The sequence below is a fragment of the Euleptes europaea genome, chromosome 10 (assembly GCF_029931775.1).
Source record: "Euleptes europaea isolate rEulEur1 chromosome 10, rEulEur1.hap1, whole genome shotgun sequence".
In the NCBI taxonomy this organism is placed as follows: Eukaryota; Metazoa; Chordata; class Lepidosauria; order Squamata; family Sphaerodactylidae; genus Euleptes; species Euleptes europaea.
The window spans coordinates 65,342,811-65,360,286 of NC_079321.1; the positions used below are offsets into that span (position 1 = coordinate 65,342,811).

Here is a 17,476-nt window from a genome sequence, read left to right on the forward strand (position 1 = left end):
ACAAATATTGGCGTGCGCCGGTGTAGGCCTTCTCTGGCCTCCAAAGGCCTTTGGTGCGGGCCGCCAGCGCTTCTCAGGAATGCACTGTAAATGTTACACTTTCGCTGATAATGTATCTGTTCCGCTTCTCAAAGGTTTCCTTCCTTCTTTTTAAGGAGTCAGAACTGCATGGCCTATAATTACACCACATTTATAAGAGGCTGGTGTGAAGTGAAGCTCATTGCAATTGTCCTTTCAAGATAATAAATCCATGTTTGCTTTCATCTCCCTCTAGCAAACTATGTAACGTCCTTGATAGGCTGAATGTGATAGCCGAAAATGTGGTGAAGAAAACTGGATTCTTTGTAAATCGCCCTGATTCCTATAGCAGTGTCTTACGCCCAGATGAAAAGTACGTATGAGAGAAAAGTATGTGTTGCATAATTATTATAAAGATTTTTAAAGTAGTTTGAAGTTCTCATTTATTTAGTACTAATATAGACGAAAATATGAAACTATGCTACTTAAGTTTTCATAATAACAGGAGATAAGCAATCCCGATGTGTTTAATAAAATAGCATTTTATGAGTTGATCTGTAAATTCATCTCCTATCCCATTAATGTTATGCAATTTTTGCTTTCTTGGAAGATTGCAGGTATTTCTAAGAACTGTAATTGATGTGAGAAGAGAACATTCATTTCACATTCTTCTTTGTATATAAAGCCAATCTGATGAATAGCTGTGATAAACAAAATGTGAAGCACGGTTTGTCACACAACCAGCCCACTTTGGGTTTCTCTGGAGTGATTTGAAACATACTGGATAAGTTATTTCTTCTACAAATGAAGTCAGTTGAACACTGGAAATAGATAGCTGAACAAGTCCTATTGTATAGTAGGGATGGTGTGAACTTCGGCGCAAGTGAGTTTGTCTGATGAACTTACTATATTCAATGGGAATGATGAGATGAGTTTGTTTCTGCAGCAAACATCCTGAATGCCTTTCAAACTGATTGATGGCTGCACAGTAGCGGGTTGTTGTTGTTGTTTTGCTAGTAACCATGTTATTTGGGTGATCTCTAGGCCTAATTAACAGATGGACCCGTTGTCTTGGTGAAGCAGTTTGTTCTGGATGCAGGAGGGAGTGTGTGTCAGGAGCAGCATGGATGTACAGATTCAGTTACGCAGTGAGGCAGAAGTGGGGAGAAAAAGGTTTTGGTGACATCCAATGGCACTGGCAAAGCAGCAGGGTGGGCATCCTGAAGTTACATTGCACAATCCTGTCCGCTTGGCCATTAATAGCAAAGGTTATGCTTTTCCCCATTCCCTTTTCCCCATTTTGCTCAAGTACCTGGTGGTCCTCTTGCCTTGTGTAGCATTTCTCCAGCTCCATTGGTAAGTTCTGTGTTGACTTGTGGTGGTAAATTTTGTGCTGACCTGTGGAGATTACACACTATGCATGTACATAGGGCAATTGTGCATGCATGCTGTTGTGTTAGACATGCAGCCGCCCAGCAGACTCCAATGAGTAGCTTGACAAAGACTCAGTCTGATTATCAGTCTATCGGGTGGATATTCACTACTGGCAATTGTGATGCAATCAGAACCTGCAGGAATTCAGCCATCCCTATTGAATAGTAGCCTGGTGTTTGTTAAAAAGGCACATCACTGCTTTTGACATGTTATGGATCATCCAGGTTTGGCTAATTTGAGGTCCCTTTTGTGAAGTATGTGAGGATACCATGGCCCTGAGCCAAAGAAAATTATTCTTACTGAAGTTCTACTGAAATCAATGGTCGCATCAGTTGTAATTGCCATTATTTTTTAAAAAAACTGTGCCATTATTGATGTGCTATTTGATATAGCTGAGCCTTGTTGCAAAATAATCTAGTAGTTTTAAAGTCCTCATATAACTCTAAATTATTAAATACACTCAACCATCTACAGTGTAGGTGGTTGAGTGTATTTAACATCTGTGGTGTAGATTCTACAACATTTAACATCTATGGTGTAGATTCGACACCATGTTGAGCACCTTACAGGAAGGGTGAGATAAAAATACAACAGAATAAATAAATAGGATTCCATTTCTGCCCCTGAAGGCAGAGGAAGTCAGCTTTGAGTCAGCTCCAACCTAGAGCTGGGAGCATCAGTGCAAACATCTGTATGACACCCTCGTCCTCTCCCTGCTTTGTCAGTTGACAGAAAGGGTTTTTTTAGCTGGGCTGTGTGACTTGTAGACCGAGGTTGCTTAGTAGAAGGAAGGGAAAAAGAAAATAATGTAAAGTAACAAGAGGAGAGCAGCAGAAGGCGCACCTGTTCATTTCCTGCTTTCCAGAGTACCTGAGAAATTATACATAGTTGCTGCTGATGACTGAGCTCTCTGCCCTTCCTGGCTCAGTCACAAGGTACATGAAGCTACATATGCTAGGCAGGCATTCCTGGATACATCAGGATATATTGTTTGTTGAGCTCCAGTGGTGTGACTGCCATGTTGCAAGACAAAGAAGTTCCCGGTCAGCCATTCAAAAAGTTCACTGGTCATGGTCTTGGACCAAACAGCCAGCATGACTTTTATTTTCCAGATTTCTAGCTGGTTGACTAGGTGATGATATGTCCTTTTTTTTTTTTTAGACTGCTACATCTGGCTAGCCCTGACCTGGATGGCCCAGGCTAGCCTGATCTCGTCAGATCTCAGAAGCTAAGCAGGGTCAGCCCTGGTTAGTATTTGGATGGGAGACAACCAAGGAATACCAAGGTTGCTGTGCAGAGGGAGGCACTGGCAAACCTGTTAGTCTCTTGCCATGAAAACCCCAAAAGGGGTCACCATAAGGCGGCTGCGACTTGATGGCACTTTACACACACACAGCTGGCTAGGCAGTTGGAGCTGATGAAGAGGTGCCCGGACTCTCTGTGGCTAAAGCTCCACTCTGGCCACTTTCTGTTCTTTGTTTTCATGTTGTCACCAGATAAAACATGATAGTGAATTTCTGTTCTTGAAGGTTAAATCCGTCCTGGTTGCTTTTCTAATGATATATTCTTCTTGGACTCTTGAGTGCAGATCAGCTCAGATATCCTCTGAGTCCTTCTGTATCAACATTCTTACAGGGGTCTGTTAAATTTTGGCTGATTGGTTCCTTTCTAGTGGTTATGTTATTAATTCTTGGCAGTATCTATTAGTCTGGAATTGGAGACAAGCTATCAAGAAGTAATTAAATTCAGTCTCCTGGCTCCAGAAATGGAGTTGCATCCAAGAGTGGCCTGCCTTGCTTGAAAAAGAATAAAGTGGATTTTTTTTTCTTCAGGCGGCATTCACATGAAAATGAAATTGTTCACATTGAAAGGCCATGAACAGAATCCAGTGGGGACATTTTCTGGACAAGCTCCAGTGTGTCTCATGCACAACAGCACATTTATACTTACTCTCATACATTTCAACTGGGTTCAAGTAGCATTCAGTGAGACGCACAGTTCTTCATGTATACAGGCAGATATTTCACAGCAGTGAGAGAGGCAAGCAAAAAATGTTAAGCACACATACCAGAGAGACTGAAATTGTGCTGCTTTTCATTATAATTCATGAATTAATTTGAGAATACGTATACAACTATTGATCCACTGCCTACAATTACTTGATATTATTTAAACATACTTTTTCATGTACTGTGTAACAGCCTTTAATGTCATTTAATATTAACTGAAGTTCATAGATTTTGTCATGTAATATGAGTTGCTCTTGGAGAACAATTTTTCTTGATGCTTGACACTCCTATTCCGGCACTAAACACACAACATCATCTGTATGCTAATATAATTTGCCAGTAACAATGCAGAAAGTACCTCCTCTGTATAAAAGCTTGATAAAATTCTCAATCTTTGGAAATTTGCAGAAAAAATATTTTTGTGAGTTACTTGCTCTTCTAAAGGGGGGAAAAATCACATTCCCAATTGCTAATCCTATGACTGGCTTCTCAAACATTAATGAACCACCCAACATTTGATTAATGCCATAAAGAAAGAACAGATAGGCCAAGCAGCTTGAACAAGGAAAATCTGAAAGGTGCTGCCCTTACTTTGCCCATTTGGACGAATGGGAGTTAAATCAACAGCTACAGCAGTGGAAATGACCGAGCACTTGATTAATTGTGCCCTTCCTTTGCCCATCTCTCTGTCATTGTGTAGCCCATTCACAAGCACTGTATGTGCACGCATAACTATGCATGCATGCCAAAACTGTGGAACCCTGGAACTGGAAGAAAGAAGAGGAACTAAATTCCCTGTTATTCATAGCAAGGTTGTGGAAGAAAGATCAAGTTCTAATCAGGAGCCTTCGCCTTCAAAGAGCCTTGGTTGTGGGTAATACCTTTGGCAGGCCATTACATAAGGTGGGGGACCCCATGGAGAATGGACGTGTTCAGGAAGTTTGCTGGTTGGTACCTGCAGAAGACCCTGCTCAAATGAGCAAAGCGGTTATGGTGGTGCATAGCGGGAGAAGCGGTCTCACAGATATGAGAGTCCCAGGTCATAAAGGACTTTGTATGTGATAGTCTAGTAACTGATGGGTGGCCAGTGGAGTGGTTGCAAAATGGGAGAAATATGCATGCTCCATCTAGCTCTTGATAATAGAGGAGCTGTGGTGTTCTGCACCTAGTGGAGTTTCTGAATTGATTTTGAGGGGAGACTAATGTACCGTGCATTACAGCAGCTTAGTCTTGATGTTACTGTAGCTTGGATCCAGATGGCCAGATTAGCCATATCAAGCAGAAAGGGCAGGCTAGAGACTGGGTGATAGTTGGCCAGATCATTTTTCTGTAAGGATGGTTTTTAAAGTGGTGGACTGATAACTGCCTTGTGACTGGTCAAGGGAAGGTGTCCTGAATTAATGACTGATTTATAATGGATATGAAGAGTTTATTGATGTGGTCCTTTCTTGATTTTAGCAGCCAGGATGGGCAAGGATCCAGAGTGCAGGTAGTAGCCTTAACCAATCCCAGGATCTTGTCAACATCCATCTTGGAATCTGGGTCAAAATGGTCCATAAATAGACCAGAAGGTGTATTAGGCCTTTCTTCTGTTGTGCCTGTGTTACAACTGACATCCAGACCAAGATGTATTCTCAATATTTTATCAGCAAAAAAAAAAGGCACAATATCACAGCTAATTATTTCTTTCTGAGATGACAAAGGCTCAAATGTTGGCGTCAGCATTTTCTGATCTATCTTGAACAACTGGGATGGCTGTGAACTAGCTGATGAAATAGTAGCAAAGTAGTAACATTTCTTTGCCGCCTTCACTACCGCTTCATAGTTCTTCTGATGGGCTCTATAGTGTAATCTATCAGATTTGGTGCAAGTTCACCACCCGTCTCATTGTAGACATCTCTTGGCCCTCTGCAGATCACCCAGTTCTGTGGTAAAGAAGGGCCCAGTTTACCCCCCATGGGTAGGAGTGGTTATTTTTTTATTATTATTATTTTTACGGAGACTGCTTTTATTTGCAAAGCCTGGTGAAATCTTAGCACCATTAATTCATTCTTCTTATGAGTCTGTTAATCTGGTCTTCCCTTTTTCCTGCATCACCCCCTTCTACAAAGTGGGTAGTTTTCTTCTTAATTCCACCCCGTGGAGAAAACAGCTTGAGTGGCCCGAGGAAGTTGTTTGCTGCCTTGAAGTTTTTACCAACAGTATAGATTTCATGGATCAGATCTTCCATGCCATACTTTTTCAGACATCTCTTGATCAAAGAATTGTCAGTCAAAGCAACATGCTGTTTGTTGATCTTGCCATAGCCTCGCTTGTAGATCAGTTCATGCACAGATTTTAAGTTGGGATAACCCCATGCAATGTAGGGTTCAACAATCCTCAGCATGTTAATGGATGCTTTGTTGAGTTTCACAAACGTCCCATTGAAAATTTGACACAGACGATGAAGCTGCAGTACCTTTCGACCCTTGGGACTGACACCATTAATGCCTCTGATTCTGATTACAAATGCCAGTTTGGGTTCAGCAGGTACATAGTAATTGCCAACTTTGCGAGCCATTCGAGCCATGCGAATCTCACGTCGATACATCTGCCTGTATTCTTTGTGATAGGCCTGAGCTCTTTTATAGATGAGTTTTTGTTCATCCTTTCGCAACTTCTTTTGAACCAACAGTCTCTTCAGATGTTTGACCTTTATATCTGCAAAAGCCTTCCTTTTCTTCACGAGGTTTTCTGGAACCGAAGGCACCTTCTTTTTTGCTTCTTCACCCGCCATGGTCACCTCCAGAAATCAGTGGGAATTAGTTATTGAGGGGCAATCTTGTTGATAGTTTCAAGAAGCTTCATGTTCCACATGCAGCCTTAGCTGAGCATGTGTTTGTGATCCTAAAATCTCTCAGAACATTCTGGGTGGACCATTTAACTGAGCCCCCTCTCATGCAGGGTGTTTCAGCCACATTCACCTTGGTTTTAGGTAGGTAGCTGTTGCGTACAGGCAGGTCTGAGTCTCTGCTTTCCACACAGCAGTGTATTGGTGCTGAAGGAAGCAGAGCCTGACGCGTATTTTACTCTTGCCGGGAGGGGCCGGCAGCTCCTTAATAAGGACAGAAACAGTATACTCACTATACAGGAACAAGGTCACAGACAACACAAGCTCCTCACCCTTAAGATCTTGGCTGCAGGCCACGGCTTTCTTCCAAGTTCAACACCACGGCAAAACCGGACTCCAAATGAAGCTTCTCAAGATAAGAGACAGGTGGCATGCAATAACATTTGCTCCCACGAGGCACTTAACAGTCAGTCTTGCTTATATTGCCTTCATGACTCTCCAGGTGTTTCAGCTCAACTGTCGGCTTCAGACTGATTCCTCCTGCGCCAACTTACGTCTTCTGTCCAAAAGCCGGGCCGACTTTCTCCTTTGCTGCAATGCCATTCTACCTTTTACTCTTCTTCTCTCCACTGGTGGAGGAGACCCTGAAGGTGAAAGGCTTTCTCTTCCCTGTTCTTGTTCTCTTGTTTTAGCCTGTTATCTCTTCAGAGGGAGTGAGGGCTTGTTCTGCCGCCTCCTCTTCTTCTGAAGAGTAACTCTCAGGCTGACTCACGACAGTAGCAGTCAGACCATGCTTCAGGTCAAATCTCTAACCCTGAAACCAGGCCTTCCCTCATTTGATCAGTGCAAAAACAATTAAATCCAGTGTGTCCTCTTTCATGTGTTGAGCCCATTGCAATTTGATAGAGGCCTGAGGCAATCAAAGAGACTATAAAGTCTTGGGCTGCTCTTGGGCTGCTCAAGATGAATATTGAAGTCCCCCAAAGTGATCAGTCTAGGAATCTCCAATACCATGTCCGACAGTACCTCTGTCAACTCATAAAGGGTGCCCACTGGGGAACTAGGCTAACAAGAAGAATGACTAATCTGTCCCCAATCCCTAATGTAAGGGCCATGCATTCAATGCCAGTGATAGTTTGTACTGGAAGTCTGCGGAGGTTGGACTCATAGAGGATAATAGCCACACCTTCCCCTCAGCCAGGTGTACAAGTTTGGTGGAGGACAGCATAGCCAGGGGGTGTCAGTTGGGGTAGACACGCCACAACATCTTCTTGCAGCCATGTTTCTGTTAAGCAAGCCAGGTCAATTTCTTCTTCCAGCCACATTTCATAGAGGTGTGCAGTTTTGTGCTTCACTAATCTGGTGTTGCAAAGTATTAATGCAGACGTGGGGCCCTGGTATCATCAACTCGAGGGATGCTATGGAGGTTAGACAGGCAGCAAACATCCTTGTCAAACACTGGCCATCTTTGATAAATCCCTCCCCCATACCTACCAGCTCTCATACTAATGGGGCTATGTTGAGAATTAGATATATGGCATTTACCATAATCACAGAGATATGAATAAGGCATTTAGATTAAAGCACAAAATGCATAGATTTGCAGAATGAAATGTATTTTTTTCAGTAGGATAAAAAAAATCCAGAAAATTAAAAGAAATACTGGGTATATGCAGGTTGCTATGTAAGAATCTGGATTCAATTTTTTATTTGTTAAAATGATCCCCCTAGTCACTGGCTGAACTGTTGAAGTCATGGAATGTGCATGAACCTTCTAATGGGATCAGGAGTTAGAATTGTCATTTCAAAGGGCTCGGGGTGCATGAAATTATATTTTAGGGGAAGGGATGCAAAGAGATGGATCTATTATTTTTTCAGGTGAAATGGACTCCGAAAGGAGACAAACAGGTTCAGTGAAGTTAGAGGAATAGTAATATCTAGGCTAATTCCAGATGGCCCTCTCTCTGCTTCTCATGATCACTATGCAGTATATCTGGCTGAATGTATTTCTTACAGTATGTGCCCTGCCAGATACAATGTTCTGTCTTACAGGTGGAATGAGTTGGGAGGATGCGTCATCCCCACTGGCCGCTTACAGGTACTGAACTGAAATTGATTTTACAGCTATTGTTCAATACAGCTTGGTACTGGGCCAAAAACATCTACAAGACAACAAATATTGTTCTTTAGGACTGGGTGAATGTCAGCTGTCTGCACCATTCTAAGTATTAGTAATAATCCTCAAAATTGCAATTGAGATTGGGATACAGTTGCCCATAAACATTCCTAATTGTTGTCATTGGTGTTCCTTAGAAACTCTAGTTTATTTTCTGGTCTTAACCAATTCTAGATCAGATGTTGAAATCAGTGTGTGAGTTTTGCAGAGGAGAAAATATTTTGCCAGTATGCTTAGTAAAGATGTTTTTAAAGCCCTTTATTGTTCATTAAGGAGGGAAATACAGGATGGAGCCTTTATAATTTAATTATAAAGGACAGTGTTCATTGTTAATGTTCGTGCTTCCAGATGTTCATAGTTAGGAAGCCCAGATTTTTCTATGAACACATAATTTCTGCAATGGCATAAGCTTTTGAATTCAGCTTTTAATCTTGAACCTATAGATATGCAGTGGTGTGACATAACTGAAATGAGAACAAATGCATACTTGGTGTTTTATGGATTAGATCCAAGAATATGCCAGTACAGATTATTAACATGGATCTTTCCTGCCTCCCCCTTTCCCCATCATAGAATTATAGAGTTGGAAGGGACCACCAGGGTCAAATCAACTCCTGAGACCTCCCCAAGGCTGCTGCTGGACATTGTAGGAAATATATGGGGGGGAAGCTAAGTGATCTGGGAGGCTACAGTGAGGAGGGACAGCAAGATGAAATCATGTCCACCTTGCTTGTGCATTGGCAGTGTCTGCGCCAACAGAATCACCCGTAGCAAAAGAGGAAGATAGACAGTGATTTCACCTGGTGGGCTCTGTGATTTCACCCACTGGGCTCTGTAACAGGATAGGGATTTGAACTCTGTTTTTACTACACATAATCTTAGTTCTAAATATATGGATTTTTTTTCAAATACTCTTAACAATAGATTGAAAAATATTTTAAGAGTATGTCCATGACTTTTAAAGTAAAATAATTTCATTCATTCATTCATAACCTTATTTATTGGCATGATAGCTAAAACATCAAATACAAAAATAAGACATCCAGTAAGTAAAATAATTGTCAATAAACATGGTGATAGTCCAAAAATCGCAAGTTTGTGCAAAAAATGTCTTGTGTACTTGAAACAGTTTTCAATTTGCACAAAATTATTTGCTGAAGTTAGCTGGATGCACATGTGGGAGGAAAATGACAGCTAAACTATGTTTGGAGCTTTAAGGATTATTGTTATTACTAGTTCTTATTTACTTCATTTATACCCCATCTTTCTCCCCAGTGGGGACCTAACACAACTTGTATGATTCTCCTCTCCTCCATTTTATCCTAACTACCTTGTGAGGCAGGTTATGCCGAGTGTGTGTGGCCGGCCCAGGGTCCCTTAACAAGCCTCCATGGCAGACCAGGCTCTCCCCAATCTCTAGTCTAATACTGACCACTACACCACGCTGGATTATCTCCAAACCTGCAATCGACTTTGTTGCAAAACTACCCTAATGGAAAATGTCACTGAGAAGTGGTTTTTTGGATTAGTAGGTCCTCCCATTTATTAAAATAATTTCTTTTTTAGACTGGAGTTCTTCGAACCAATTGTGTTGACTGCTTGGATCGCACAAACACAGCCCAGTTTATGGTTGGGAAGTGTGCTTTGGCCTATCAACTTTATTCCTTAGGGTTGATTGACAAACCCAATCTGCAGTTTGACACCGATGCTGTTAGGTAAGAAGGTTTACCATATTATGTATGTATGCATGTATGTATGTATTTATTTATTTGATTTCTAGCCCGCCCTCAATCTCCAACCAAAGCTGGGCTCAGGGCAGATTACAACAGTTCATTGCAATAAAACAAAATCTATGATCTCTTAATTAAAATTAAAACAATAAGAGTAATTTATTTAAATACAAAGATGGCACTAAATCAACAGAACAACTTAATAACCCACACCATCAAACCAAAGGTGTGGGGGAGGTAGGGAGGCCAGCACTGATGACATCCCATGGCTGCCCTCAATCATAGGCCTGGTGGAATAGCTCCATCTTACAGGCTCTGTGGAACTCTTTAAGGTCCCACAGGGCCCTTATGTCATTAAGAAGGGAATTCCACTAGGCTGGGGCCAAGGCTTTTTTCGGCCCTGGTCTGGTTGGCCGAGGACAGCCGCACACTCCTAGGACCGGGAACCACCAACAAGTTGGTATTAGTAGAACATAATGTCCTTTGGGGGCATAACAGAAGAGGTGGTCCCAGACCGTGTAAGGCTTTAAAGGTCAAAACCAGCACCTTGAACCCTATCCGATACTCCAGCTGGAGTCAGTGGAGCTGGTAAAGCACTGGTCGAATGTGCTCCCGGGGGTGGGATCTCCATAAGGAGCCTCACTGCTATGTTTTACACCAGCTGGAGTTTCTGGATCAGTCTCATGGGCAGTCCTATGTATTGCAGGTTACAGTAATCCAGCCTAGAGGTGACCGTCGCATGGATCACCGTGGCTAGGTCAGGGCGGGAGAGATAAGGCACCAGCTGCTGGGCCCAGCTGAGATGGAAAAAAAGCCGCCTAGGCCATGGCTGTAACCTGACCCTCCATTTTTAAGGAGGCATCAAGGATCACACCCAGACTCCTGACAGTGGGCACAGGTGTTAATTGCATGCCATCAAGAGCTGGGAGCTGGCACCCCATTCCCAGACTGCCCCAACCCAGCCACAGGACTTCCTTCTTTGTTGGGTTTAATTTCAGTTGACTTTTCCTTAACCATCCAGTCACGGCATACAAACACCTGGCCAGTATGTCTGAGGCGGAGTCCGAATGGCCGTCCATCAACAGATAGGCTGGGTGTCATGGGAAGTTGCTAGTTAAAGGAGAGAGAAAATTGTGAGGTAGGGGTACAGGGAAAGTGAGATCCCCCTCGCAAGGCGTTGCGGGTTCCCAGCTTGTAAATTCCTGAAATAAACAAATAATAGATTCTTAGCCTTTTTCTTCTCCTTACTTTAGATTATTTGAAGAGTTATATGAGGATCATGGTGATACACTTTCTCTCCAGTATGGTGGTTCTCAACTTGTTCATCGAGTAAAAACCTACAGAAAGATAGCACCTTGGACCCAGCATTCTAAAGATATTATGCAAACTCTTTCAAGATATTACAGCAATGCTTTTTCAGGTAAGTGAAATTTTCTGTGCAAACGAAGAATCTGTGCCTAAATTTCCATCTGTATTAGTAGTTATCAGCAGCAGTGAGTCTTTGCAAAGTGAAAACTGCTTTTTAAAAATAGTTTCAACAACTAGCCACATGGTGTGCTTGAATTTTTGTGATAGTACTAAAACTGGGTCACTCAAACATGGTGTGCTTGAATTTTTGTGATAGTACTAAAACTGGGTCACTCAAACATGGCTGACAGTTTGGAAGGCATTTAGGTCACAGTAAACTTAAAATGGCATAAACTCAGGATTAAAAATTAAGAGTAGGACATCACAATTACTGTAAAACTTGGAAATGTAATGACTAAATGCTGTTTTCCTTCAACGGTCAGGATGGTACCCTTAAACCAGACAGCAAATATCTAGCTCTTCTTTAGGCTAATAATAGAAAATATTGACTGAGACAAAGAAAATGAAATACGTAGGAGTTGGAAAAGATTTGCTGGCTCCCAAAATTGGGCGCTGAGAAATGGCAGTAGCCACCTCAACCAATCTCAGAAAGTTGGATTCTAGGTGACTGCAAATGGTGTCATTCATAAATAGTTTTTTACTGTGCCTCCCCATTCCCAAAGCAACTTAAAAAGTCAATCCTGAGATCAGGGAGAATATCATGGGAACACCATGAGGTTTAGTGCGGGGGTGGGGGTAGAAGTGTGCATTTCAAAAAATTTTGCAATAATTTCAGATCATGATTTTGGATAAGGTACTTTTTTGCTACAACAATGGGCAAGCTTATTTTAACCTACCTTTGGTTTTTTATTCAGAGCTGATATTGTATTGGAATAAAACTTGATTGATTGATATTCAGTTGACATTCTTTAAAAAAAACTAAGCCACCCCAGTGGTTGGTGAAGAAATAGCCACTGCCATATCCAGGAGTCCAGGAGCCTACCAGCCCATCCACCATGTTTAGGCTGAGGGGCTGGGTTTTTCTGCCTACAATGCCAGAAGTGGGGAGAATCCATCAACAGGAACAATGCAGCCATGATCAGTCCAGCACCAGTTTGGGCCTTTCCCTGTTAAAATTTAAAGAGCCATGGTTGGAGGCCAGCTCTGTCTGATCATCACCTGTTAGTCGACAACTAACAGCTGTTCTCTGGGACAACTTCTTCTCTTTCCCACCCTATTCCTGTGCCTCCCCAAAGCCCTTCCAGTATTCCAGGAGATAAATGTTCATTGCGCCTGGAATTTCAGGAGCGTTTGGGGTCATTTCTGGTGTCCCCAGGCCGACCCAAAACAGCTTTGGTATAATTTTGGCTTGGTTATACCTGAATGTGCCCTGGATGGCCCTGATCTCGTCAGATCTCAGAAGCTAAGCAGGGTTAGCCCTGGTTAGTATTTGGATGGGAGACCACCAAGGAATACCAGGGTTGCTGTGCAGAGGAAGGCACTGGCAAACCACCTCTGTTAGTCTCTTGCCATGAAAACCCCAAAAGAGGTCGCCATAAGTCGGCTGCAACTTGACGGCACTTTACACACACTCATACCTGAATGTATACCTCGGGGGGAGGCTGAATGTATGCCTCCGTAGGGCTTCCAATTCCCCTTTTCTCTATTTATGTATTTAAAATATTTATTAGCTACCTTTCTACTTTGAAGAACTTCAGGTGGCTTACAGTAAAAATAAAACACGGATTATAAAAAACACACAAAAGATCAAAATTTAAAATCTCCAGTTATAAATAAAAACTAAATTAGACAAATGTCATCCTAAATGAAACTGTCTTCAACTGCCTCCTGAAGATTGAAAGTGAGGGATACAGGCACACCTCTTGGGGAGGTTGCTCCATAATTGTGGGGCTGCCTGTCAGTCTCAGGCGTCTGCCTCTAGTATCCCTCAAGCAAACTCATCCAGACAGGTAGATCTGAAGCAGTAATACTTTATTAGGAACTAATAGGCAAATAAAAGAACTGACCGCTCACAGGCAAGGAAGGGTTAGCATTAGAGATCTCTAGGAGGTTACTTGCTTAAAAACACTAGTGCAGAAGAATAAGATAAACATTGCTAGGCTTCAGCGAGATTGTGGTTCTCATGAGTGGAGACAAAACACTTTGCAGCTGTGGCACAAACGAAAGTATACACAGGAGCTTCAAAACCCTGGGAACCAAGGACTTGACTTGTGGCCAGAACTTGGCCTGAACTTATGTCAAGAGCCTGACTGAACCTTGCATTCAGTTAGGAACCTGACACTGCCACTGGAAAGGACCTCTCTCGTGTGCCCACCAGAAAAGCTTGTTTGATTGGTGGAACAGACAGGAAAGCCTTTCCTTGTGATCTTAATTCCCAGGCAGGAGAGTATAGAAGAAGACGGTCCTTCAGATACCCTGGTCCCGAGCCATATTATCCATTCTAGAAAGAATCCAAACTGAATCTTCATACTAACATTAGTATGCCTTTTTTTAAAAGACTCTTATATGTGTTGTTGCTTCCATTAAAAAGATAGGGCCTTTGTCATTCCTTTTCAAACCAATAGCAGTCAGTCATTGAAGAATGACTTTTCTGAATGGCTTTAAAATTACTCATTTCTTTCACTTAATGTTGACTACATTAGAAAAGCCATTCCAAAGTGATATGTCTGATCTGTATTCACTGCAGACTTCAATAGAAATGTTGCCATGTGTGTCGTTACGGATTTCTGGAATCTAAAACCACTTATTTATCGAGAAACAGGGCTGTACTGTCAATTTCTCTTTAACTGATATAGGAAAATAATCTGATTACTCCATCCACTTAATCATAGGGCACTACGGTTCCAGTCATATTAAATCTGATGCTTCAGGGTTGTTGGTTTTTTTTTTTACAGAGTGAGGGCAATGAAGTGTATAGACTAATTCAATTACTTCACCTCATAAAGCTCATGGTCATATATCTTTCCCCAAACAACATGCAAAAAATGTGCAATAACACACGTACATACAATGTCTATTTTTAAAAAATCTATACAGGAACTTCCCTAATTGTAGCATTGGTGGCTGAATTGAAAAGGGGGAAACTGCTAATGCTTTTATCAGTGCTTCACCTTGCACTATTTTAGTTTTTCATAAAAAATAGCATATTAAGAACGTAAGAACATAAGAAAGGCCCTGCTGGATCAGACCAAGGCCCATCAAGTCCAGCAGTCTGTTCACACAGTGGCCAACCAGGTGCCTCTAGGAAGCCACTAACAAGACGAGTGCAGCAGCACCATCCTGCCTGTGTTCCATTGCACCCAAAATAATAGGCATGCTCCTCTGATACTAGAGAGAATAGGTATGCAGCATGACTAATATCCATTCTAACAGCCATGAATACCCCTCTCCTCCATGAATATGTCCACTCCCCTCTTAAAGCCCTCCAAGCTGGCAGCCATCACCACATCCTGGGGCAGGGAGTTCCACAATTTAACTATGCGTTGCATGAAAAAATATTTCCTTTTATCTGTTTTGAATCTCTCACCCTCCAGCTTTAGCAGATGACCCCGTGTTCTAGTATTATGGGAGAGGGAGAAAAACTTCTCCCTGTCCACTCTCTTCAAACCATGCATAATTTTATAGACCTCTATCATGTCTCCCCTCAGCCGCCTTCTTTCCAAGCTAAACAGCCCTAAGCGTCTTAATCTCTCCCCATAGGACAGTTGCTCTAGTCTCCTAATCATTTTGGTTGCTCTTTTCTGCACCTTCTCAGGCTCTGTAATATCCTTTTTTAGGTGTGGTGACCAGAACTGTACACAGTATTCCAAGTGTGGTATTTTAATAAAATAGTATTAAAATACTATTTTAATACTATATATCATGTTACCTATATATTAGTTTCTTCATATTTTCTTGTACCAGTGCATTTTAAACATTATTTTAATGTTTAAATGAATCTAATTTTCCTTAGTTCTGTCTGAACTGTGTATCATGCTTTTTAGATGTCATCTTTATGGATTCATCTGGGTGAGGTGATAACAAAACCCACATTTTATAAAAGATATTATGTTCATTACAAGGAGTTCTAACATTCAGTCAGCTTTGAAAAAAAGGATTGAATATTGCGAATAGTGCAATAGCTGAATTCCAGGTCTACCTCAGGATGAGTACAGAAGCAGGGTTTACCTCTCCCTCAGGAGGATGGCAGAGTGACAGTTTAGACCTGTCTCTACTAGTGAGCAGTCAATATTTCCCCTTTGGGGGAATAGGTGCAGGGAAGGTTTATCACAGCAAACCCAGCCTTCCAAAAATTGTAGGAAGCTGCTAAAAAAGACTGTCAAAGTGAGCCGGGGTTAGTGTTATGTTTGCAATCACTAAAAGTCTATTTTATACCTAAGCTGTCTCTGGTTCACAATCAAGAAATTTGGTTATTAATAATTGTCCTAAAATTATTCAAATTTTAAACAGTGACAGGGCAGTTCTCGTTTTCTGTAAGTTGTCTGCCGTCTGACTCGTATATCTTGAATGTTTCTGGACCGCTATGAAAAAAACTATGCCTTATATTTAAGCCTACCATTGAACCCATCCTCATTAGATGCTATGGATGAATGGACTCACTTTACATTTGCAGCAGAAAGCAGGACAGGCAGAATAAAGGGTGTGTAGTAGGAGGTGAATATACAGCACATCTCGCTTAAATTACGAAATCATATTAGAGACGGTGGGAGAAAAGTTGCAAAGAAAAAGATGGAACACTGACATGGATTTAAAAAAAATTCTTCCGTTTAAGAAATTTTTCCTTTTGAGTAATACTTCTGTGGACAGTTTAAAGATTTATAATGCATCTTGTTCTCTGAACAGCTTAGGATGGCAACCATCCCTGGTGCTAGTATCACATTATACCACTGTAGAGTTCAGTTGCCCTTTAAGAGGTTTCAAGAGCAGCCTTTGGATTGTACCCTTAATTATAATTGCCTTCTACCTCTGTAGCATCTTTATCACTGAGTTAACTGTTTACAATTTAGCTATTTTACATTCCAAGAATATTCTAGCCTCCATATCTAGATAAGAATGACTGTGACAAGGATTTTTAAAAAGCAGCTGCATGAGAGAAGAGCATAACATCAAGGTTTGGTTTGAGGTGCCAATTAAGATATATGAGTGAGAGTTTTGTGTAAGAGGCAGTTGGAATTAAAATAAGACAGAATCAGAAGAGACGGGCAAACATAAAAATCTTTTAAAACATCATTCTGTCAAGTGCAAGAAATATATGCCAGCCACTGAAAATGGCATTCCTGTGTCACTTCTTTCCCTTTTGTTTAATTGCAGTAAAATATATCCTGCACTCTGACATCGTTGTGTTCTGTGTTTTTCATATTCTAGATGCTGACAGGCAAGATTCAATAAATTTGTTTCTGGGAGTATTTCAGCCTGAAGAAGGAAAACCTCATCTCTGGGAATTACCAACTGATTTTTACTTGCATCAAAAAGACACAATTAATCTTGTCCAGGCGAGGCGAAGGTATTTCACAGTTCTGCACTGGTTAACTTTTTAAGTGTATGGATATTGTTAAAGAGTAGAGACTCTATGCAGTATCAGGCTTAGTGTTCCCCAATAAAGTTTTTATCATTTATGTTAGCACTCTGTCACATTCCCTTTCAGGCTATATGCAAACAAATACCTGTGAAGTTCTTGAGCTGCCCTCAGCAATCCTAAAAAGTCACTTGCTCGAACAGGTTGAGTTGAAACAGCTAAATCTTTATTGAGGAGCTTGAAGGTATACAGCATAAGCAATTCACGGAGTCAAAGCTGCTAATGGCGGCCAAAACTACAAAGCATAACTTTAAGCATGACACCCACCCAGGTGCAGAGCTAAGCGGCTTGGAACCACAAGATAACAGCGCCTGACAGAAAGCAAGGGAGTGAACC

General features: G+C 41.5%; 2 protein-coding genes across 2 annotated transcripts in view; one reads left to right on the plus strand and one right to left on the minus strand.

Moving 5' to 3' along the window:
- The window catches only part of FIG4 (FIG4 phosphoinositide 5-phosphatase), a 90,879-nt gene that overhangs the window by 44,095 nt on the left and 29,308 nt on the right, over positions 1–17,476 (plus strand). Inside the window, exons 12-16 of the mRNA XM_056856778.1 lie at positions 275–391; positions 8,344–8,389; positions 10,034–10,182; positions 11,451–11,617; positions 16,930–17,068. Of these exons, the coding sequence (XP_056712756.1) occupies positions 275–391; positions 8,344–8,389; positions 10,034–10,182; positions 11,451–11,617; positions 16,930–17,068 (618 nt within the window). The remainder of the gene's footprint in view (positions 1–274; positions 392–8,343; positions 8,390–10,033; positions 10,183–11,450; positions 11,618–16,929; positions 17,069–17,476) is intronic.
- LOC130483869 (60S ribosomal protein L7-like) lies at positions 5,444–6,246 on the minus strand. Its single transcript, XM_056856781.1, has one exon. It carries the CDS (start codon positions 6,235–6,237, stop codon positions 5,503–5,505), a length of 735 nt encoding a protein of 244 aa, XP_056712759.1. The 5' UTR covers positions 6,238–6,246; the 3' UTR covers positions 5,444–5,502.